The sequence below is a fragment of the Aspergillus multicolor genome (assembly GCF_047715735.1).
Source record: "Aspergillus multicolor strain CBS 133.54 unplaced genomic scaffold BDW74scaffold_2, whole genome shotgun sequence".
NCBI classification, from domain to species: Eukaryota; Fungi; Ascomycota; class Eurotiomycetes; order Eurotiales; family Aspergillaceae; genus Aspergillus; species Aspergillus multicolor.
In genome coordinates, this window is record NW_027395953.1 from 1,069,844 (window position 1) to 1,090,363 (window position 20,520).

The 20,520-nt window shown below is 52.3% G+C and overlaps 7 protein-coding genes across 7 annotated transcripts; 4 read left to right on the top strand and 3 right to left on the bottom strand.

Annotated features, from left to right (window-relative positions):
- Positions 1-956: 956 nt before the first annotated feature.
- On the top strand, positions 957-2,577 carry rrp3 (RNA-dependent ATPase RRP3). Its single transcript, XM_073722989.1, has one exon. It carries the CDS (start codon positions 1,006-1,008, stop codon positions 2,350-2,352), a length of 1,347 nt encoding a protein of 448 aa, XP_073588700.1. The 5' UTR covers positions 957-1,005; the 3' UTR covers positions 2,353-2,577.
- A 172-nt stretch (positions 2,578-2,749) lies between these two features.
- On the top strand, positions 2,750-6,323 carry BDW74DRAFT_144140 (uncharacterized protein). The gene is made up of 6 exons (XM_073722990.1): positions 2,750-2,943; positions 3,007-3,116; positions 3,171-3,547; positions 3,610-3,883; positions 3,942-4,944; positions 5,004-6,323. Exons 1-6 carry the CDS (start codon positions 2,900-2,902, stop codon positions 6,076-6,078), a joined length of 2,883 nt encoding a protein of 960 aa, XP_073588701.1. The 5' UTR covers positions 2,750-2,899; the 3' UTR covers positions 6,079-6,323.
- On the bottom strand, positions 6,324-9,065 carry BDW74DRAFT_144141 (coronin). The gene is made up of 8 exons (XM_073722991.1): positions 8,989-9,065; positions 8,912-8,940; positions 8,795-8,854; positions 8,593-8,735; positions 8,489-8,537; positions 8,328-8,431; positions 7,109-8,273; positions 6,324-7,050 (listed from the first exon to the last, which is right to left on the bottom strand). The coding sequence occupies exons 1-8, from the start codon at positions 9,020-9,022 to the stop codon at positions 6,796-6,798; spliced, it is 1,839 nt and encodes a 612-aa protein (XP_073588702.1). The 5' UTR covers positions 9,023-9,065; the 3' UTR covers positions 6,324-6,795.
- Positions 9,066-9,671: 606 nt separating this feature from the next.
- On the top strand, positions 9,672-13,082 carry BDW74DRAFT_186280 (putative kinesin family protein (KlpA); the record flags this gene model as incomplete). Its single annotated transcript, XM_073731232.1, has 6 exons — positions 9,672-9,680; positions 9,744-9,867; positions 9,918-10,223; positions 10,641-10,772; positions 10,826-12,390; positions 12,445-13,082. The coding sequence occupies 6 exons, from the start codon at positions 9,672-9,674 to the stop codon at positions 12,619-12,621; spliced, it is 2,313 nt and encodes a 770-aa protein (XP_073588703.1). The 3' UTR covers positions 12,622-13,082.
- A 178-nt stretch (positions 13,083-13,260) lies between these two features.
- On the bottom strand, positions 13,261-16,429 carry BDW74DRAFT_46357 (putative serine/threonine protein kinase). Its single transcript, XM_073732865.1, has 4 exons — positions 15,913-16,429; positions 15,746-15,860; positions 15,532-15,698; positions 13,261-15,485 (listed from the first exon to the last, which is right to left on the bottom strand). Exons 1-4 carry the CDS (start codon positions 16,357-16,359, stop codon positions 13,293-13,295), a joined length of 2,922 nt encoding a protein of 973 aa, XP_073588704.1. The 5' UTR covers positions 16,360-16,429; the 3' UTR covers positions 13,261-13,292.
- Positions 16,430-17,173: 744 nt separating this feature from the next.
- Positions 17,174-18,079, top strand: BDW74DRAFT_144146 (J domain-containing protein). The gene has a single exon (XM_073722992.1). It carries the CDS (start codon positions 17,308-17,310, stop codon positions 17,704-17,706), a length of 399 nt encoding a protein of 132 aa, XP_073588705.1. The 5' UTR covers positions 17,174-17,307; the 3' UTR covers positions 17,707-18,079.
- Positions 18,074-20,422, bottom strand: BDW74DRAFT_144149 (aminotransferase-like domain-containing protein). The gene is made up of 6 exons (XM_073722993.1): positions 19,894-20,422; positions 19,800-19,836; positions 19,667-19,741; positions 19,366-19,610; positions 18,488-19,312; positions 18,074-18,433 (listed from the first exon to the last, which is right to left on the bottom strand). The coding sequence occupies exons 1-6, from the start codon at positions 20,044-20,046 to the stop codon at positions 18,179-18,181; spliced, it is 1,590 nt and encodes a 529-aa protein (XP_073588706.1). The 5' UTR covers positions 20,047-20,422; the 3' UTR covers positions 18,074-18,178.
- Positions 20,423-20,520: the final 98 nt, after the last annotated feature.

Sequence of the window (20,520 nt, forward strand, 5' to 3'; positions counted from 1 at the left end):
TTCACTTCCTCGTCACATGTAACTAGATGACTCTTCCAACTCTGCCTCGCCACATCGCCCAAACAGTCACCTTTGACGGTCACAGTCCTGATTGGTTTCGCTGCGCGTGATCCCGGCTTTGATGTCCTTGATGATGCAAGTAACTTTTAACTCCTACCAAATGGTATACTACTCTCTGTATGAATCGTCTTGTCGCTTGTTTATGTTTATTTTGTGTTTACCTATTTGTCCCACCTTCCCTTACTCGGACGCTGCATGACGATACACAGAGCCCCAGAGATGTAGAGGACTACTGTGCCAGGCTGAAACCATCCACGTCGTGGACTGGTATCGCCAGCTACGGTTTTTTCATACACTAATATCGGTGAGGGACCAAAATTACTTGATCTAATCTGATCGCGTCCGAGCACATCCTACTCCAAGATCTTGTCCTTCCTTCTCCATGGTTCAAAGCCCTAAATAGCCCTGGGGAGATACTGCACTATACGTACTCGGCGGGGCAAGAGAAGACGGACGGGGCGAAGGCTGGGCTGGGCTGGGCTTGGACCTCAGCCTTGCCCCCGATCGATGTCACTCTGACATGCACGTTGATATTCCAGGCACAGTTGCGGCTAAAACTGCAGTCAGCTGGTATTGGTGAATTTACTACGAGTACGGAGTACTCTGTTCGTACTGTCCCTTTATTTATTTCTTGATATGGCAGCCATCTGCTCAAGAACCCCCTTGATAATCTCGCCTTGAGATCAATGTAACATTAAAATTAATATGAGTCCAGGACAAAACTCAAGATTTATAGTTGTTCCTATAACTCTTTACCCCGGCTTGATTCGACCTTTCGCCGCAGGTACCGAGTGGGGATCCTTGTTAGAACCAGGTTTCGCGATAAGATAAGAGGCGGAATGTTAGTTCTTCCGACGCGGTCTTGCTTTTTTTTTGGGCGGCATGAACAAGTTCAGTAGTAACTCAATTCATTTCTCCACAGTTGTCAACTCTCAATCCGTCCAGATGCCAAAACGACTTGCTCAAGATGACTCCTCTTCGGAGGCTGGGTCATCCCCTCCTCCACCAGACTCCGAGTCTCCTTCGACACCATCACCACAGACGTTCCAAGAACTCGGCGTTATAGATTCGCTTTGCGAAGCCTGCACTACCCTCGGATACTCAGCACCAACGCCCATTCAGCAACGCTGCATTCCAATCGCTCTACAAGGACGGGATTTGATCGGTCTTGCAGAGACAGGTAGTGGAAAAACCGCCGCCTTCGTGTTGCCAATCCTCCAAGCGCTAATGGAGAACCCCCAACAACTCCACTCTCTTATCCTCGCCCCTACTCGAGAGTTGGCGCAACAGATCGCCCGTGCCGTTGAAGCGCTGGGGGCTACTATCTCTGTACGATGCACACTCTTAATCGGCGGAATGGATATGGTCCCGCAGTCTATTGCTCTAGGAAAGAAACCGCATGTGATCGTTGCGACTCCCGGTCGACTGATGGATCATCTGGAAAATACAAAAGGCTTTTCGTTAAGGCATCTGAAATACCTTGTGCTGGATGAGGCTGATAGATTGTTGGACATGGACTTCGGCCCGATTCTGGACAAGCTTCTCAAACTGCTTCCACGACAAAGGAGGACTTACCTCTTCTCGGCCACAATGTCTAATAAGGTTGAGTCGCTTCAGCGCGCATCATTAACCAATCCAGTTCGAGTTGCTGTTTCGAGCAAAAACCAAACGGCGTCAAAGCTTTTACAGTCATTTGCACTCATCCCGCTCAAGCTCAAGGATATATATCTTGTGCACTTGCTGAACGAGCGAACAGGCCAGATGGGCATAATATTCGCACACACAATCCACGAAACCCAGCGACTAGCTGTCATGCTGCGGCACCTTGGCTTCCCAGCTATTCCGATCCACGGCCAATTGTCCCAAAGTGCTCGATTGGCCTCCTTGAGCAAATTCCGTGCACGTAGCCGGAATCTGCTTATTGCAACTGATGTTGCGGCCCGCGGTCTCGACATCCCATCCGTGGACTTTGTTCTTAACTACGACCTGCCCTCAGACTCCAAAACCTACATTCATCGTGTCGGCCGAACTGCCCGTGCTGGAAAGAGTGGTATAGCCATCTCATTCGTAACACAATATGAAGTGGAGTTGTGGCTGAGAATTGAGAATGCTCTTGGCAAAAAGGTGGATGAGTATAAGGTAGACAAGGACGAAGTTATGGTCTTTTCCGAACGAGCCAACGAGGCGCGGCGAACTGCTGCGATAGCAATGAGAGATATGGAGGATAAAGGTCGGAATAGGATGAAAAAGAGGAAGAGAACCAGGGATGATATGGATCAGGAAGAACAATAATGAATGAGCCTGCATGAATTGGCATGTTCACTGGTTCATATCCTAATGACTCTATCTTTGCCTGGCTGGCTACTGTTCAAAAGTTTAGTTTCCCTGAGCGGTCTATTAATGCATGATTCCCAGAATGTGTTATTTTATGGGTATAATGTCAGCCATCTGATTGAAATTTGCAGCTTTACTTCATCTCATACTCTCAAAGAGAACAGTAGCACAAGCTGAACTTACACAGTCCCCAAGCTAAAATCCAAGTATTCATTTGATATAGAGCCTAGTGTAGACTGCAGGTGTTCTAGTGCAGTTCGCAATGTAGAAAGGGCAAGGGAGGAAGTTGTTCCGTGCCGGCATCTGCCTCCACTCCGAAGCCAAACCATTGCGACAGATTCGAAGGCTTCCGAGTCCTCGCCAATCCTCGTGTGACACTATTGCAAATGCACTGATGGTCGACTAAAGTCATGTCGCGCGTTTCTGCCTCCTCGGCCTACCTCATTTCGTCCTAATTGACTCGATCGAGCTTTCTTTTGCTGCCTACGTGTAGCTTATCTTCGCAATGGCGGCGGCTGCTCAGCCTTCGGGCTCGATGGACATCGCGAGGTGAGCCATAGATGGAAGCTTTTGCTCGTTGTGTTCTGCGTCCACTGACCCCCTGCGCTTCAGTACCTTAATTCAAGATGAGATCCCTTTCAAATTGCGCTGCGCTATTTGCAACAAGCTTGCCGTAAACGCATTTCGTCTTCCTTGTTGTGATCAAGCGATTTGTGAGAACTGTAAGCGCTTGTTTGATTTGGTTATTTGTCGCTCTGTGCCTTACATGATAATAGGTCAGACATCACTCCCGGACACATGCCCTGTCTGCGCACATACTCCCATCTCATCCGACCTCTGTAAACCGAACAAGGCCCTCCGGACTACTTTGAAGGCGTTCCTTCGCACAGAAGAGAAGAAACGGGAGAAGGAGAGGCAGGAACGACAGGCAGCACAGCTTGCCGCCTCTAATGACGCTGCACCTGTGGAAGAAACTTCGGTCAAACAAGACATTGAACAAGGCTCGAATACCGTTGAGGAGACTCCCGCTGACGCGCCATTACCGGATACCGAAATTTCTTCAACGGCGCAGCCTGCTGATATCGCAGGTCAAGAAGCCGTTGATTCGAACGCTCCCGGCGCGGAACAGGACGGAACGAATGGGTTATCCCAGGTACTGATCTTTCCTTGTTGGTGTATCTAGCGATATATTGCGGATCATTAACAGAGTTATAGGATGAGCCTGAGCAAACTGCTCTCGATGTAGCGAATCAACAAGATGATGCGGAACAGAAGGAGAACGTCGAAGGCGACAATACCGAAAATGCCGAGAATGCCGATTTAACTGAACAACCTGAGCAGGACGCTCAGAATGCCGCCACAGGCGCTGGCTTTCCCAACCCCATGGGATTCAACATGAATCCGGGGATGTTTTCGAACATGGCCTGGGGCGCGAACCCGATGGCTCAATTCATGGGCAATGGAATGATGGGTTTCCCCAATCCTATGGGTATGTTCACAGACCTGCTTTTGTATCTTGAACAGTCAACTAATGTTGATCTTGACAGCAATGGCCGGGATGGGCATGGACCCAATGGCTGCGAGTCAGGGCATGTTTGGAGGTTACGGGATGAACATGAATGGCATGAGCAATGGCTTGAATATGGGGATGGGGATGTACGGTGGTTGGGACGGCTCGCAGAACAATATGTGGAATGGAAGCCAAGATAAATTCAATCCAAATGCTTTCGCGAATGGTATGGGCGCGCAATTTGGGGACCCCTCTGGCTTTGGCGGATATAATATGTCTCAACCCAACGGAGTTCATCCTCAAATGCAGCAGCAGCAATTTCCTAACCAAGACTTCCAGAACGGCTATCATGGTCCTGGCAATTACCGGGGTCGCGGCCGTGGATACTACTCCGGTGGCCGTGGTCGTGGTGGCTACAGTGGCCATATGCAGCCTAATTTCCCCCATAATGCTAACTCTGCGTTTCAAGATAATGCCTCTAACGGAGACCAGCCCGGACCTTCACAAACTGAGGAAGGCGCAGCAGATGCAACAGCTGCTGATGACACCCAGGCTTCGGAGGGAAAGAACATGGCAGATGGATCTACTGCTGCTGATGCAGACCCTAACAACCCAACCGCGAATGCCTTAGACGACAAGACCAACTCTGGTAATCCGGACTCCACGGCTGGAGCTGATGGTCAACCTGACCAAGCCGCGAATACAGAGCATCAACTGCAGGGCATTCCTACCATTGATAGTCTTAACCAACCGAATAACTTCGGAGCCATGGGAGCACCAGCTCATATGCATCAAGGCTTCGGTAGAGGTGGTGGTTATATGCGAGGAGGCTTTCATGGCCGCGGCGGCAGTTTTGGCGGGCAGCAGTTCATGCCAGGACAAAATATGCCGCCCCGGGGACCAGGTGTTGAGGGAGCTCCAGCTGCGCCTAGAGCGATGAGACAGGGATTGCCAAACACTAGCGTTTTCCGACAGAGGAATTTCCAGCAAGCCGGCCGTGGTTCCATTCAACCCGGCAGAGGTCCTGAAGCTTCAGATACGTAAGTTGCTTTCTGAAATGCGTGTTTTTGTGAATCATGAGCTGACCAGTACGTCGCAGCCCACATACTGAGCCAGCCTCTGAAGAGCAGCCTCCTCAGTCGGCATCGCGGTCTATCTCCAGAGCAAGATCCAAGTCCAGGCCGAGGTCGAAATCCAGGAGCAGATCTCCCGTGCGAACCCGCTCGAACAGCCGTCGACGGTACCGTCCACGCTCTCGAAGCGCTGAAAACAATGCAGCTGACTATGATCGGCCGCGGGAGCGACGAAGAGACCGGGTTGCAGAAGATGAGCGCCGCACTCGGTCGCCGTCCATTGAGTCTCACAGGTCATCACGCAGGGACAAGGACCGAGACCAACGTCGCAGTCGTCGCTCTCGTCGATCTCACCGTCGGCGCAGCCGCAGCCGCAGCGCAAGTGCTGATCGTAACGGTGATGGTCGTGACAATGATCGCCTCGCTTCCATTGCCGAGGAGAGGAGCAGCTCCAAACCCCGAAGTAGGAACGATGAGCCTCTAGAGAATTTGAGCCGTGCCGATCGGTCTGGAAAGGACCGTTCAAGTCGACGCGAAGAGGACCGAGAACGGGACAGAGATGCGCGCCGGCGTGATCGGGATCGAGAGCGCGACCGCGACAGAGATCGTGACCGGGACCGGGACCGTGATAGATACCGCGAAAGAGAAAGGGATCGCGACAGAGACCGAGATCGCCCTCGAGAACGAGATCGAGACCGAGACCGAGAGCGAGATCGCAAGCGGTCCCGACGGGATCGGTCTGAATCCGCAGTCGATGACGACTATCAATCGCGAAAAGCCAAACGAGGTCGTGAAGACGATATCCGCCCTTCAGCCAGCATCAGAGACCGTCCAAAAGACACACGGGACACAAACCCCTCCGAACCCGAAAAAGACCCTCATACTCTAGAACGCGAAGCCCGCAACCGCGAGCGTCTGCTCAAAGAACAGCAGCGCCGCGAAGCAATGCAAGCCGACCGAGACACCGGCAAATCCAGCCGCCGCCGCGACAGTCGTCAGGAACGAGGCGGACGACGCCTCAACTACAAGTATGACGACGAGAGCGATAGCGCCCGGGCAGCGAGGGTTGAAAGGGAGCGGGAGGCGAGCCGGTGGGAATAAGCAGCACACGTTTCTTCCATCATCTACCATATACCTCTATCTTACCTAGAGAAGAGAAACTCAAGATGTACCTACTACCATTGCAACTAAAAGTTAGCAAATAGACGTGGCGTTCGGTTGATGGCCAAGAACAACAGAACAATCGTTGAATTGTTGTCTGGTGATCATGGGTAGAAGGGGATCTTGAAGGTATCATTAGCTGTATTTGATGAGTTGCAATATGAATGGCTGCATGGTGCTTCCTTTTAACATGATCAATTGACTATCTTATACGGAGTCGGGCATCGAAAAAGAATGTAGATAATGACTTAAGGATGTTTAAGATTCGGGTGAAGAGGACATAAACTAGCTACGCCCATAAAAGAAAAATATAAGGGAAGAGTAGAAAAGACGTTCAATCATATCACGGACTCATGAAGAAAACAAAGAAAATGGACAGCCTCGCCCGGATATCAATTTTTAACTCTTCTTTTATCAAGTGTCCTTAGGAAGTAGACGGGGGTAGAGCGGCTGGAGATGAGGACTCTGGGCAACATGACTAGACAATTGACAAGAAAATCAAGTCAGACAAAGGAGGATATAGACGAGAGTACTTGGGGTAAGTAGGAGAAGGTATATGGAGAAGTATATGTAGATAGTAGTATTGTAGAGTACAAGGAATCAAACAATGGCAATGGCAAGCGCAATATCAAAGTTATTAAGATGCAAAGCAAAAGGCTAGCCCAGCTTAGCCTTAAGAGACTCGATTTCGGCGGTGAGGTTCTGGACCTGCAGGGCCTGGGAAGCGATGGTCTTTGTTTGTTCGGCGAGAAGGTCCTTGATGGCGCCGATTTCACGCTGGACGGAGTCGGCGGGGGCGGAGCTGGCGCCGGCCGCAACGGAGCCGGTGGTGCTTGCGAGGGGCGAGGCGGGTTGGGCGCTGGGGGCGCTTTGAGCGGGGGACTGGGAGCGCACAGCGGGAGCGGGGGAGGCCTGTGCAAGGTTAGATGGATTGCCGGTCATGGGGTAATAGGTAGGCTTAATGGCTTACCGAGACTGGGGAGGAGGTTTTGATGGGGTCTTCCTTTTGCAGGAACGGGCTGTCCTTAACGCTGGGTGAGGCAGTTCCTGAGCGGGTAGCGCGCTCGACTGGCTTGGAGGGCTCATCGAAACTGCTGGATTCCTCTGCGGGCTCGGCTTCCTCGTCGTCCGCAAACTTGTTGACCATGGCAGCCATGGAAGCACCCTGTTCCTTCATGGAAGGTGCTGGCCTGGCCACGGGTGTAGGCTCCGGAGTAGGTTCAGGAGTCTTCTTTACGGGGGAGGCGGGCTTCGCCTCTGGTTCAGCCTTGGGCTCGGGCTTGGATTCACTGCCCAAGCTAGAGGTGGGCTTGTCCTGGACACCGGTGACTTCCTTCAAACCCTGGCCGTCGTAGAGGCTGCCCATGGAAATCTTAGGGGGGATTGCTTCCTTGCCACCAAACCACTCAGAGGCGCTCATGGCAGGCTTCAGACCGATGGTAGGCGGGTAGATGTCATCCTGGAATGTCTCGGCCCGTCGAGGGACAATGAAGGAAACCGGTTCAATGTAAGTATCGTTGACGGTCTTGAAGGCGCGTGTAACCTCGTTCTCGTGCATGTTCACACCGCGCTTGGGCATGAAAGCAATACCGCGTTGGGGATCCGCGGACTTATATTCGGACAAGTACTCGAACTTGTCGTTTTCCAACTCAAAGTATCGAATGTTGCCGTCACCTCTACCAGCCAAGTACAAGCACTGAGTACCGTCGTCCCAGAACGGCATGCACACTCCAGAGATGGAGTCAAGGGTCTTGAAACCATCAATCGGCAGTTGAGGGGATCGGATATCCCAGAGGGCGAGCTGGCGATCACTCATCTTAGAGAAACCAGTGGTAGCAAATCTGTCCCGCTCGCCCAGCCACACCGATCGACTGTTCTTCGCTCCTGTGTGACCTGGCCCTTCGTGCGCAGGGCGCTCTTGACGCACATCCCAGACGCGCAGCTTCTTGTCACGGGAAGTAGTAACGAGGAGGGAGCCATTTGCGCTCCATGATTGCGACTGCACGATATCGCCGACATTCAAGGTCAACTTGGATGCGCCGGCCTCAATATCCCAGATCTTGACGGTATAGTCTCCGGATGCCGTCGCAAGGATGTTCTCAGCCGCGGGGTTGAAGAGCACGTGCCCAACCTTCCTGTGACAGGCGTGAGATGGTTGATCGCAGTGCGGCGCATGTAGAGATACTCACTTGGGGTGGCCACTGAGCTTGCCAACGGGCGCAATGTCTTGAATATCGTCGGCATCTACGTCAGGGGAAGTCGTGAATCCCTCGGGGACCCTCCAGAGGTAGACCTATAGAACGTTCAGTCCGGCCCGGCCCGTCTCTGGTTCGAACACTAGACAACATACCCTGCCGTCATCGGAACCGGATGCGATTAAGTCATCGTTGAAAGGGTTCCTATGTTTGTTGGCTTTCCGATCATTGCGACGAGAGTAGTGTAGCTCATCCTTACCAGTCCGTATCAAGAACAACCGCGGTGTGGCCTCGGAACAGCGGTATCCGTTCGGGGAGCTTGCCCCGTTCTTCGAGGGGAATGACAGCGAAAGCGCCTCCACCACCAGCTTCCCAGTTCACAGACAGATATTTAGGGTTGACCTAGGGGGGTTGTTAGGCGGCTCGGAGGTGGCGGGCGACTGAGGAGCGGTGACACGAACCTTGACGAGGTTGGTATCCCAGGCATTTCGCGAGACACGAAGGTTGTCATAGCATTGTTCCTAGGCAATTGTAAGTCGTCTTCAATCGTCTGAGCGGTCGAGGATATGGAGTCGCACCTTTCGAGTTTGTCGTCCGAAGACGTGGCCTGCTACCTGTCAGATTGCGGGCAGGAGGAGGGGAGAGACAAGCTTACGGTACTTGGATGAACGCACGAAACGGCCAGACATGGTGCTGGGTATCAGAAGAACCAAAATGCGGGCTCAAAAAAAAAAAAAAAGAAACCAATGCAAGAAAGGAGAGGAGCCGAACTGGGGAGGGGATGAATCCAGGAGGCTGCTCGAGGGCGATAGCAATTAAGAATAGCAACGGTGTTAATTACCGGGGCCGGCAAGCTTGATGCTGGTTTGGCACAACCACGTGGAGCAGACCAAAGTGAACGGGACCTGAATAGATCTGTCAGATTGATCAAGGAGCAGGTCAAGATCTCAATTCCATTAGAGATTGAGCCACGAGTTCATCAATTGCTAGACAAGATAGTATAGGCATGACCCTGAGACAATGAAACCCTGTGACACCATTACCGCTAGTCCCGCAACGGTCTAGTGCCACCCCGCCGGGGAGTAGCTGAGTCAGCAGGTACTGTTTACCGCCCTCGTCGCTCCAGAAACCAACGCAAAGCAGTTCAACAATCAATCAAGATTCTAGACTAGAAGCCAGTCAGTGTGTGTCAACGCTTCAAAGATAGCTCCCCCACCCACCAACCACGCAGCTCGGCTGCTGACACGCTGCATCGCCTTGACTTGTTTATCGTCGTCCTTGCATAACCTCGACCTCACATCATTCGCATACCATACAGTCGCCGGCGAGGAGGGCATCATGGAGAACGTCAGTTCGGTACTTCCTGCAGTAGCACTCCGAAGCAGGACACCCCCTAATACTATCTGCCAGACACAGTCTAGAATGCAGGGATCGCGCATCCCAGGGCTCAAAGAGATGAACCCGTCCGGAACGAATTCTCGTTCGAGGCTGCCGCAGCCAGGCGCAATTGCGAGCAAAGCCACCGCAGTGCCTCGTAAGTCGCAGGAACAATTCTATGCGCGGGCTACAGTCTAACAGGACCAGAGCTGGCCCGTACAAGGAGTACTACCGAGAACACAAGGACAGGCGCAGGTACGCTGTCCGCGACACGATCCGGGACCGGAATGACGAAAACCCATACTCGCGCCAACTCGTATGCAACCACTTCCACCTTGACTCGATCGGCCTCAGCGGCTTCGCGACCCAGAGGCCCGGTTACTTCGTCGACCACTAGTCGCCCCAAGACCTCGATGAGTACCTCCCGAAGACCAAACGGATATTCAGTTACCCGGCCCACAACATCCCTAGACACCCATCAAGAGGAGCGCAGCTACGGAGGACTAGGAAAACGTAAGGGTATGCACACATCTCCGCTCTTGAAATCCCTGCCCTCCTCCCCCACCCCAGTGTTCCACGCATGGAGAGCCTCTTTTGATACTCCGAGGGCGAGGCGCACCGCACAGCTCGGCTTATCTCCCCTCCTGGAGCCTTGTCTGGAGCCCTACCAAGACGAGATGTCACTCTGCTCGTTCACGCAGGACTTGACCTTGGACCCGTTTCCTGGCGAAATCGTGAGCCCTAACATGGTTTTTAAACATAACAGAGCCCCCAATCTCAGTCCCTCGAAAATACCCGTCCCCATTCCCGCACATATTTTCCCGTTCAACCCCCAAACGCAACCGCATTACCCACTGAAAAGGGGTCGACCCCCATCCCCTGGATTCTTGACGAAGGAAACGACGATCAAATCTTTTAACTTTTCTACAGGCGGCGAGTGGGACGAAGCGGCCCGGTTTAAAAGCATGCATGAACTAGCGGATACCGTTATGAGTGCCCTAAATCAGCAAGGGCACGACGCATCAGGTTACAAAGAGATGGCCGAGATGTACAGGTCGCGAGGTAGGCGATCCCTGAAGCGAGCAGGACCTTAAGCTCACATGTATGAAATGCAGTCAATGAGCTTGAAGAAAAAGGCAAAGCCCAAACAGAGGAGTACATACGTCTCCGGATCGAACTCGAACAGAGCGCGTTACGCATCACAGCCGCAGAAGATGCCTTGAGACTTGCGCAGCGGGATCACGAGATCGCAATGGACGAACTCGTATCTCGTCAGCGTGCGGAGTGCGAATCCGTTAGATATGAAGGCCAGAAAAGCCTTCAGGCATTGCAGGCACAACATGAGTCGGAACTCACCGAACTTAAACGACGATTTGAGCGTGACTTGGAGGACGAGAAGTGTGCGCGACTTCGAGAAATGAACAAGCTTCACTCACAGACCGCTCATGATGCCCAGCTCTCGCAAATTGAACTTGGTAAAACAATGAAGGAACTTGCGGCAAGCCGAGACGATCTCCAATCAGTCCGGGCCGAACTTGATCGGGAACGAAAGAATACCAATAATCTCCGGCAGAACTTGGACACTGCCACCTCTAGCAGCGTGACCTTGGAGTCTACCATCAGCGCGCTAAAGGCAAGAATCGAATTTCTGGAATCTGGAAGAGAGGAGCAATCCGAGGCTTTTGAACGGTTGAATCAGCAGATGCTAGATGCTATGGCTGAAACTACCACAGCCAAAGAAAAGCTCAGAAGGGAGGAAACGCTCCGGCGCAAACTACACAATCAGGTGCAGGAACTAAAGGGTAACATTCGTGTGTTCTGCCGTGTCCGTCCCACGTTAGGGAACGAAGGTGTGTCAGATGCGGCTGAATTCACGTATCCGGACGAGACCGAAGATTCCAAGGAAATCAACATCATCGGCCCCGAGGAGAAGAGTACTCTTGGAACGGTGACAAGAAAGAACCACAACTTCTCGTTTGACCACGTCTTTGGTCCGTCAGCCCAAAACAGCGACGTTTTCGACGAGATTAGCCAGCTTGTGCAGAGCGCCCTCGACGGTTACAATGTCTGCATCTTCTGCTACGGTCAGACCGGTAGCGGTAAGACTCACACTATGTCCTCGTTAGACGGTATGATCCCCAGAGCAGTGCATCAAATCTACGAGACGGCCACGAGCCTCGAGGAGAAGGGCTGGAGGTACACGATGGAAGGCAATTTCGTGGAAGTCTACAATGAGAACCTGAATGATCTCTTAGGCAAAGCCGAAGAGCTAGACAAGAAAAAACTTGAGATTCGTCATGATATGCAGAAGGGCAAAACGATAATCACTGATGCTACCACCGTCCAACTCGAATCTCCAGAGATGGTGGAATCCCTTCTCAAGAGAGCGGCAGCCAACCGTTCAGTGGCGGCTACCAAGGCGAACGAGCGCTCCTCCCGGTCCCACTCAGTCTTTATCCTCAAACTCATTGGCGAAAACTACATCACTGGCGAACGCAGCGAAGGAACCCTGAACTTGGTCGACTTGGCTGGTTCCGAAAGGCTAAGCCACAGTGGTGCAACTGGAGATCGGTTGAAGGAGACGCAAAATATCAACCGCAGCTTGAGCAGTTTGGGAGATGTGATTGCAGCTCTAGGGCAGGGCAAGAAAGAAGGTCATATTCCATACCGGAACAGCAAGGTATGCTCCATTTTACAAATTGAATAATATATGTCCATTCTAACAGAGTTACAGTTGACATACCTTCTCCAATTCTCGCTGGGCGGGAACTCGAAGACGCTTATGTTCGTCATGGTCAGCCCACTGCAAGCCCATCTCTCCGAGACCTTGACGAGTCTCAAATTCGCCACAAAGGTGCACAACACCCACATCGGAACGGCGAAGAAACAGACTCGTGTCCGCGACGTGTAAACACCAACTTTCCTATATCCCCTTTTGCTCTCTTCCCTTCGCCTTTGCTTGGCCGCTATGACCCTGGCCCTCCTTTTCCCTTGTTCGGTGTCCGGGCGTCTATATCCCCTCCTCTTTCTTCTTCTGTTCTTTTGGAGATATTACCCCTGCACCCTCTTCCTCTGCTTGGTTTTGTTGTCTATACATAGGTACACGGTACACTACACGGTACACTTTGTGCTCGCGCTGGCTTGTATGGGTTGCGTTGATTGGCTCGATTTATGGTTGGCTTGATGGATGGGATCGCGGGTTCGATTGGATTTAGCTTAATGATAGTTAGTAGTATTTACCTGCAATGCCATGAATACCATGTTGATTTCTTGTCTATATTTGATTTTCTGTTTTGTGTGTGTGCGTGTTGATGGGTTGGCGCATCGCGTGACGTTGCGACTATATATATTATGGCGAATGTAGCGTTCGGCATTATCATGAATTGAAAATAAAAAGTATATTCCAAACTTGACAAGGTTGTCTATGAATTGCTTGGTATATATAAAGTGCTGTTGACTTCATTCCAAAAAGTCATTGCACCGTTCCCAAGCGGGTATATAACATCTATCTTTCTATAACTATAACTACATCCAACCACACCAAGTACATTGTTCTCAACATATCACAAGTACAACACTCACTCACTCAGACGCCTCATCCGTCGTCGACCCATTCCCACTCCCATTCCCTCCCTCCCCATCACTCGCACCACTCCCCGCCCCAGCACCAGCCGCAATCTTCGTCCTGGACAGCGCCGTCCCCGTCGCAGAAAGCGCATCTAGAAAGTCACCGAGTAACCGATCTAATTCCGCAGTTGTAGCTGCTTCCCCCGCACCTTCCATGAGGACTCCCAGGCGTGGAGGGACAAGCTCGGGGAACTTTATTGGCGACATGCCTTCGATGGAGGAGGGGAGGTGGAGGGTTGTGGGGTTGTAGCGGGCTGTGTGGAGGGGTTCGTAGGGGGCTCCGTGGCCAGAGTCGGAGTCTGTGACGGAGCTGGCGGGTGTGATGCCGATGCCAGGGTGTGGGTGTGGGCCGGGCCCGGTAGGGAAGGGGCGCATGCGCATGTTCATGGGCATTTGCATTGGCATGTTCATGTTCATTTGCATGCTCATATTCATGTGCATGTGCATGTCTTTGTGGGGGATGGCGGTGGGGAAGGGTTCGGAGTAGGACATTTGCATTGGCATTGGCATTTGGGGGTATGGATGTTGTTGGGGTTGTGGGGGAGGGCCGGTGGTAGAGATGTTGTTCTGCCAGTCTGATATGGGGGTTGTTTCTTCTTCATCTGGTCCGGGGCCTTCGAGAACAGAAGTGCGTGAGTAGCGGTTGTATCCGACGGATGTGAGGAGTTCGGGGTAGTCGTGGTCCATGAACTGCTGTTGCCGTTGCTTGGTTTGTGGATTGCCGTCTGGGGGCGTAGGAGGCCGATCGAAGCGGAAGGGGTCATAGTCATTATCTGAGCTTGTGGAGACGTTTGACTGCACGGAGGCAGAGGTTGACGGGCGGGAGATGTCTGGGTCTCTTTCGCTGTCGCCTGGTTCCCCGATGTTGTTGTCGCTATGTTTTGAATCGCTGGCCCTGAGTGTGTCATTGCGGATAGGGCCATCGTCTTCTTCTGCAGAAGAGCTGTTCTTAGGACTGACATAGTCGTCATCCGCGGAAGACGACATAACAGGAAACGTCCACTCCATTGTCGCTCGCTTGTCAGTAGGATCAAATGTGAGTGACTCGTTCATTGAATGTCGAACAATACGTTCAGGCTCGGATTCAGACTCAGCCTCGGCTCCCGAATCAACCTCTGGAATGGACTCGGGTGCTGGTTCATCTGTCGGAGCCGCCATGAAAGATGGGAACTTCCAGTCCATGGTTGGTGGACGAGGGCCGGTGCGAGGTTGGAAGGTTTCTTGTATGTCAAGAGCACTGCCCACTTCGCTACTTGACGACCGTGACCGGCCTTCGTTGAAGCTGCGATTTCGCCCGCTGGATCGATTAGCACGGATTGTATCTGCATCTGCGAGCTGGAATGGCTGCGCACTCGTAGCACCAGCAGCATAGTGGGACGAGTCAAATGACGGAATGTCAATGTCGATGAACGTCGATGTGACCGAGGAACGGTCTGTGTCGGTGCGAAGGGGCAAATCAGACACGGGAGCCTTCTCCTCAATTGGCACAAAATCGTTCTTTGTTTCGTACTTATAGCTGGGCTTTTCTTCGTCAAAGAGACCCTCCATCGCGGCAGCGCCTCGGCGCACTCGTTCGTCGAAGTTCGCTTTGTCCTGCTCCGTCATCTCAGTATCGGCTACTTCATTGGCCGGCTCTTGCTGGGACTTGCCGGACGTGTCCTTGATCTCTTGTTCTAGCTCGGCCAATGAAGCAGCCAACTGGTCAAGGTCAATAACGGAGAACCTCCTCTCGAAATCGTCCGTGGTGCTGAAGTTCCAGTCCTCATCGATATCGGACTCGTCCTCTGGCATCTCTGCCGCGGCGGCTCCGCCAGGATGGAATAGAGAGATACGTTGACCGCCGCGCTGAGACCATTGATAGTATATGCGCACCAGCTCACCCAACGACGACGTCGGATACTCATCCTCTGAGTTCGCAATATATGGATGCATCAAGATGTCTGCCATGGAAGGTCGAGTGATGGGATCTGAGTTCAATGCGAATGCTACTAGATCTCTCATGCCTTCGGGGTATTTGTCGTTATCAGCTAGTTGGGGTGTTTTTCTGTTTAACTGTCGGCCAATCTGCATCCTTTCCCGTAGGTTTGCGTTTGGCGGGTTTCCAGTGGCGAGTTCGAACAGCGTACATCCGTAAGCCCAAACATCAATCTGGGGTTCGTCAGCGACAGTCTACGGCCAAAATTGATGTACAAACCTCGCTACTATATTGGTGCGCTTGATTACCAGTAAACATCTCTGGAGGCATCCAGTGAGGAGTACCAATCCAGGTCGACCGCTTATCCTGTTGTGACTGGAGAATTCCGGCAACACCAAAATCACATATTTGTAATCTTCCCTCCTCATGAATAAGAACGTTCGCGGCTGATGTAGTTAGCAGCATGTTCACATCAGCTATCCTGCTATCGTACCTTTGATATCTCGATGAATGATGCCAGCATCATGTATAGCACGTAGTCCCGCAGCCAACTCACGAGCTACCGGAATAGCAAACTTCTCCTCGAGCCGGTCACCAGTCGCCCGCATCTAAACTGTTAGCGGCGAATGGTATCCCAAGAGGCAACTCTAGGTAACCTACCAAAGTCCTAACACTACCACCAGGGCAGTATTCGCAAACCAACCAGAGTTGCGAATGAATAGAAACAGCCTCGATAATCGCATTGATGTTCTTCGCCCCTGAATCCTTGACCTGCTTCATGACCTTCGTCTCATGAATGAAGTCCTTGATCGACTCATCTCTGAAGTCGCGCACAGACTTGTAATCTAACGAGTCGATATCTAGAACTTTGATGGCAACGACTTCTCGAGACGGAAGCTGATGGCCTTTGTACACGCGGCCATAGGCCCCCTTTCCGATAAGCTCTTCGAATTCGTATGCAGGGGTCTCTGTCTTTGCCCTACGGCACATCTCGCGCACCGCAGCGCCTTGCTCGCGCGCTAGCTTGATGGCTTCTGCCTTGTGCTTCGTGATGGCCGCCATGGCGGACGTGGGGTCCAGGAAGCGGGATGCGCGAGGGGCCTCCATGATGTTCAATTGTCAAAGTATATAAACTGAGACAAGTCTCCAAAGTTCCGCAGAGGATGTAGATAACCCGAGGAACGCAGGAAGATGATAACGTCGAGCTAATGCTGGTGTTTCAAGGTGACACCGACGGTCAGAAAAAAGAGCCCAGTCGACACCTCAAGCTCCTTCGTCGATTCCAGAGGAAATGCCGAGCTCAATTCATGGGAGTCTCGATAAGAATTCGAGAAGTGAGGTGAACACCAGGTCGCTGGCCAATATACCGAGTAAGGCAAAAGGTTTGAATTGCAAAATGCAAAGGCCTCCAAGCCAATCCGCGAGGCTGGGGAATCTAGAACCCAAGACCACAATTTTCCCTCGGCCCAGAAATAAAAAATGAGGGCATAAAGCCTCAACGAAGTCCAGTCGTCGAGACCACGTTGATTGGAGTTTCAAAGCGAACCAACCACCTAACGGCCAGCGATAGTCGCGCCCCCAAATCGACCTCGGAATTTTGATGTCGTCCAACCCGCAGCGGGCAAGTGTTCATGACATTATCCGCTGATACAACTGGCTGCAGTGCAGAAAATCGATGCACTCTCCCGACGGTCGAAACAATAAAGACAAAAAGACAAAGGATCGAAGAGGCGTGGAAGCTGTAGGTTTAGGTTCCCACTGGGTTCGCGAAGGTCTGGGCGTGCCAAGAATCCTTGCACCACGCTAGTCTTAGCGGCCGCGAGAAGATTGGAGATTGGCTCAACCAAGAGATCGCTAACGTTGACTCTGTACAACCTTGCCAGCTTCCATGCAGACTGTAGACTGTAGACATCTTTGGTCGGGTCGATGCACCGGCCTCACCAAGGTTCAGACTATATGATGTGACTCACTGCCGCAGATATAGATAAATCTAGGGAGCTCGAGGTCCAAATCCCTCCTCTGTAGGTAACAAACACTGGAGTCAAGGTCCAAGACATGGCGCAAGAGCTGAGCCCCAACTACTACGAAATCCTAGGCATCCCCCCAACCGCAAGCGAAGCGATCATACAAAAGGCCTACAAGATCGTCGCGCTCGCCAAGCACCCAGACAAGAACGCGTCTGCGGACGTAACAGCCGAGTTCCAGCTCGTGGGCGTCGCCTACGAGACGCTCTGCGACGCAGCGAAACGCCAGCACTATGACACGCACATTTACCCCCCAGTACTCAAAGCAAATCTCAGACTACTTCCCGGACTGATACCGCAAGGTCAAGTGCGAAGAAACAAGAAAGCCAAAGCAAATGCAAACGCAAACGCAAACGCGGACCCAACCCCAACAACAACCGACGGAAGAAGAAATATTGTAGCAGAAGTGCGCGAGAAAGACACTCAGTGAAACCCATATCTTGGGAGACAGATTAGCAAGGGCAAAAGCTCACCTTGCGACTCTGCAGCAGCAACTAGATCGGATTACCGAGCAGAGGGCGGCGAATGGGCCCTCAGTGGATTTGCGCTGGAGGCAGAATACCGTCGGGTATCAGATCCAAAAGACGGAAGACGAAATCAGGTTTTGTGAGTCTGAGATCACTATCCGCAAGCGGGCCGCGCAGAAAATGGGAGCGTAGCAGCTCGACAAGCTAATGTCTTGGGATTTTGTTGTCTTGACCTGCTCACTGGCACAGAGTATGGTATGTTTGGAGGCGTTAGATCTGGAGCACTGCCTCGTATTACAGCGGAGTTTCTTTGTCAAGTTGCCATTTTAGTCAAACAGAAAGCATCTAATTTCATTAATAATTTATCATCTATATTTTACCCGAAATCATGTAGATAGTAGTCATCACAGGTAAGACCAAAGCGGTATATACAATCTATAGCTTGAACTCAACTCGGAGCGCATCGCCGAAACGCCGGATAGCCTCAGTGATGTTCTCCTCACTAGCGGAGGCAAAGGTAGCACGGAAGAACAGCTTATCCTCGCTCGCGCCGGCAGCCTTGAACCAGCTTCCACGAGAGACAAGAACGCCGTTGTTGATAGCGGCGTGGAAGAGAGCATCCTCGATAGAGTCGCGAGTCTTGCCAGATGTGAGTTCGGGGTGTTTGTGCCAGTCAATTTGGATCCAGTGCTGCGGTAACCGTTAGTGCTAATTGAAAGAGACACTGGAATGGAGTGGACTTACGAACATGCCCGCTGCAGGGGCAATCCAGCTTGCAATTTCCTGAGGGAGATGCTTCTCGCAAGCCTGGACCATGATGTCGCGGCGGCTGGTGTACTGCATGCGCAGGTTGATGAGCCACTCGAAGTAGCCGGGGTGTCCCCAGTGCTCGTCCAGGAGCTTGAAGAGCATCAGCTGGGAGATACCACTGGGGTGTTGCGCCGAGACTTCGGTGTTTCGGAGGAACCGCTCAATGACCTGCTCGGATCCGACAACCCAGCCGGTACGCGAACCGGGGGCGAGAACCTTGGAGAACGATTCGATACGGAGGACACGGCCATCAGTATCAATGCTCAGGTATGATGGAATGAGGGACTTGATGAACTCTTCGTGGTTGGCAGGAGGCGGCACCGGCTCGCTATCGGCGCCTGTGTAGGGCTGCATTTGTAGGAAGTAGTATGGCTCGTCCTCGATGATGTAAACATCGTGCTTCTGGGCGACCTTGTAAATCTCTCTGCGTCGTTCAATAGACTGGGTGGCGCCTGTAGGGTTCTGGCCGGTGGGAATGGTGTAGAGAACGAAGGGCTTCCGAGCACCGCGGACCTTCTCGTCCCAGTTGCTCAGCACATGGTCCAGGTCCCCGGGCAGCAGACCTTGTTCGTCCATCTTGACTGGAGCAACATTAACTCCTTGGGGAAGGGCGGTTTCTTGGGCGCTAGAGAAAGTATATTCTTCCATCAGAAGGTAATCGCCCCTTTCGCAGAACAGTCGGAGGGCCGTGTCCCAGGCGTAGGTGCTGCCAGCGGTCAATGCGCATTGCCAGTCGGAATAGGGTGGGTTGTGGATGAGCTGCTCAGAATTAGCAATTCTTCAATGGATCACGGACATCCCTCCCAACGCACCTCGGTATGTTCCGTCACGAATCTGAGCAGCTGAGGAGATCCGGTCGACTGTCCGTAGTTCAGGGAAACCTCGAGATCGTACAAACTTTTGCCCTCGCGGATGTCATGTTTTCCTGCGACCAATGAAGTACCGGACTGCCGTGTGGCTTCGGGTGAGAACCCAGGCGGAGTGGGAACCTTGAAGCAGAGTTCTTCGAAGGGAAAGTATTCGGGAGAGGGCAGTCCGCCGCCCAAGGAAATGAGACCTACAACGAATTCCGTTAGCCCTAACTAGAAGCGACAAAACTTAACGGCCTCATACCTGGGTTCTTCAGGAACTTGGCGGCTCCCTTTAATGTGGAGGTCTTGCGTGACTTTGCCTCAAGGGTAAAGAAATCTAATGCGTATACCATTAGCGGGCGGCAACAAAAGCTAACAATGCGCTGGAGACATACGGTCCCATCTCTTTGACTTTGGTTTGGTATAGCAAGCCTATGAGTTCAAATCAGCGTCTATCGACAATTGCAAGCACGCCACTGCGGTACCCACCGAACTCTTGAACATATCACTGCTGGTAGCTGGCGCAACACCAGCAGGCATTGGGGCGCTCTTCGCCCTCAGAGCAGCAATGCCATCAACAGTCAATGGCTTGGGGGCACCATTGCCGTTGGTTTCCACGTCCAAAGCTGCCGGCGGGGACATCTTTAGGTCGTTTGCGCAAGTTTATCGATCGGTTTTCAATGCGGGGTGTCGAAAGAAGCAGTGGGGTGGTGCTATATGTAGGCCGCAAAACTTTACCCAGCAAGCAAGGTCAAGTATCCGTGTATATTTGGAGACGTAGATATGTCCGTTGCAATAGCGTAGAGGCAAGGTGAGTCACGTCCTTTTTATCTTTTTCGGTCTTGAGTGGATCGGTCCCGACGGGAATGTTTGAAGGCACGCCGCGGTTTGACCGCCATCTTTAAATCAGGCACTTCGGAGCGCAAGCAAACTGATCCTGAAAGGAGGAGTGATGACGGACAGTTTCCAAAGTTTTCGTTATCTAATTGGAGTCGGCAGCTCGACTTTTGGTTCGTCGCCCTTGAGGGGGAAATGTCAGTTGGATCATGGAAGGGCGTGATGCCGTGGGGAGCCGGCGTATGCGGATCAGTGCCAAGGCTCCAGATCGTCTATAGA

What these genes read in the sequence shown, in the direction of transcription:
- rrp3 (XM_073722989.1), top strand. Translation starts at nt 1,006, where the DNA reads ATGCCAAAACGACTTGCTCAAGATGACTCCTCTTCGGAGGCTGGGTCA.
- BDW74DRAFT_144140 (XM_073722990.1), top strand. Translation starts at nt 2,900, where the DNA reads ATGGCGGCGGCTGCTCAGCCTTCGGGCTCGATGGACATCGCGAG. An exon ending in GAACGAATGGGTTATCCCAG is followed by an intron (nt 3,548 to 3,609) that starts GTACTGATCTTT and finishes ACAGAGTTATAG; the next exon opens with GATGAGCCTGAGCAAACTGC. An exon ending in GGTCCTGAAGCTTCAGATAC is followed by an intron (nt 4,945 to 5,003) that starts GTAAGTTGCTTT and finishes AGTACGTCGCAG; the next exon opens with CCCACATACTGAGCCAGCCT.
- BDW74DRAFT_144149 (XM_073722993.1), bottom strand. Translation starts at nt 20,046, where the DNA reads ATGTCCCCGCCGGCAGCTTTGGACGTGGAAACCAACGGCAATGGTGCC. An exon ending in TCGTGACGGAACATACCGAG is followed by an intron (nt 19,313 to 19,365) that starts GTGCGTTGGGAG and finishes AATTCTGAGCAG; the next exon opens with CTCATCCACAACCCACCCTA. An exon ending in CCCCTGCAGCGGGCATGTTC is followed by an intron (nt 18,434 to 18,487) that starts GTAAGTCCACTC and finishes CGGTTACCGCAG; the next exon opens with CACTGGATCCAAATTGACTG.
- BDW74DRAFT_144141 (XM_073722991.1), bottom strand. Translation starts at nt 9,022, where the DNA reads ATGTCTGGCCGTTTCGTGCGTTCATCCAAGTACC. An exon ending in CGTGCGTTCATCCAAGTACC is followed by an intron (nt 8,941 to 8,988) that starts GTAAGCTTGTCT and finishes GACAGGTAGCAG; the next exon opens with GCCACGTCTTCGGACGACAA. An exon ending in AAACCTCCTCCCCAGTCTCG is followed by an intron (nt 7,051 to 7,108) that starts GTAAGCCATTAA and finishes AACCTTGCACAG; the next exon opens with GCCTCCCCCGCTCCCGCTGT.
- BDW74DRAFT_46357 (XM_073732865.1), bottom strand. Translation starts at nt 16,359, where the DNA reads ATGGAGGCCCCTCGCGCATCCCGCTTCCTGGACCCCACGTCCGCCATG. An exon ending in CATTCATCGAGATATCAAAG is followed by an intron (nt 15,699 to 15,745) that starts GTACGATAGCAG and finishes TAACTACATCAG; the next exon opens with CCGCGAACGTTCTTATTCAT. An exon ending in CGCACCAATATAGTAGCGAG is followed by an intron (nt 15,486 to 15,531) that starts GTTTGTACATCA and finishes GACGAACCCCAG; the next exon opens with ATTGATGTTTGGGCTTACGG.
- BDW74DRAFT_144146 (XM_073722992.1), top strand. Translation starts at nt 17,308, where the DNA reads ATGGCGCAAGAGCTGAGCCCCAACTACTACGAAATCCTAGGCATCCCC.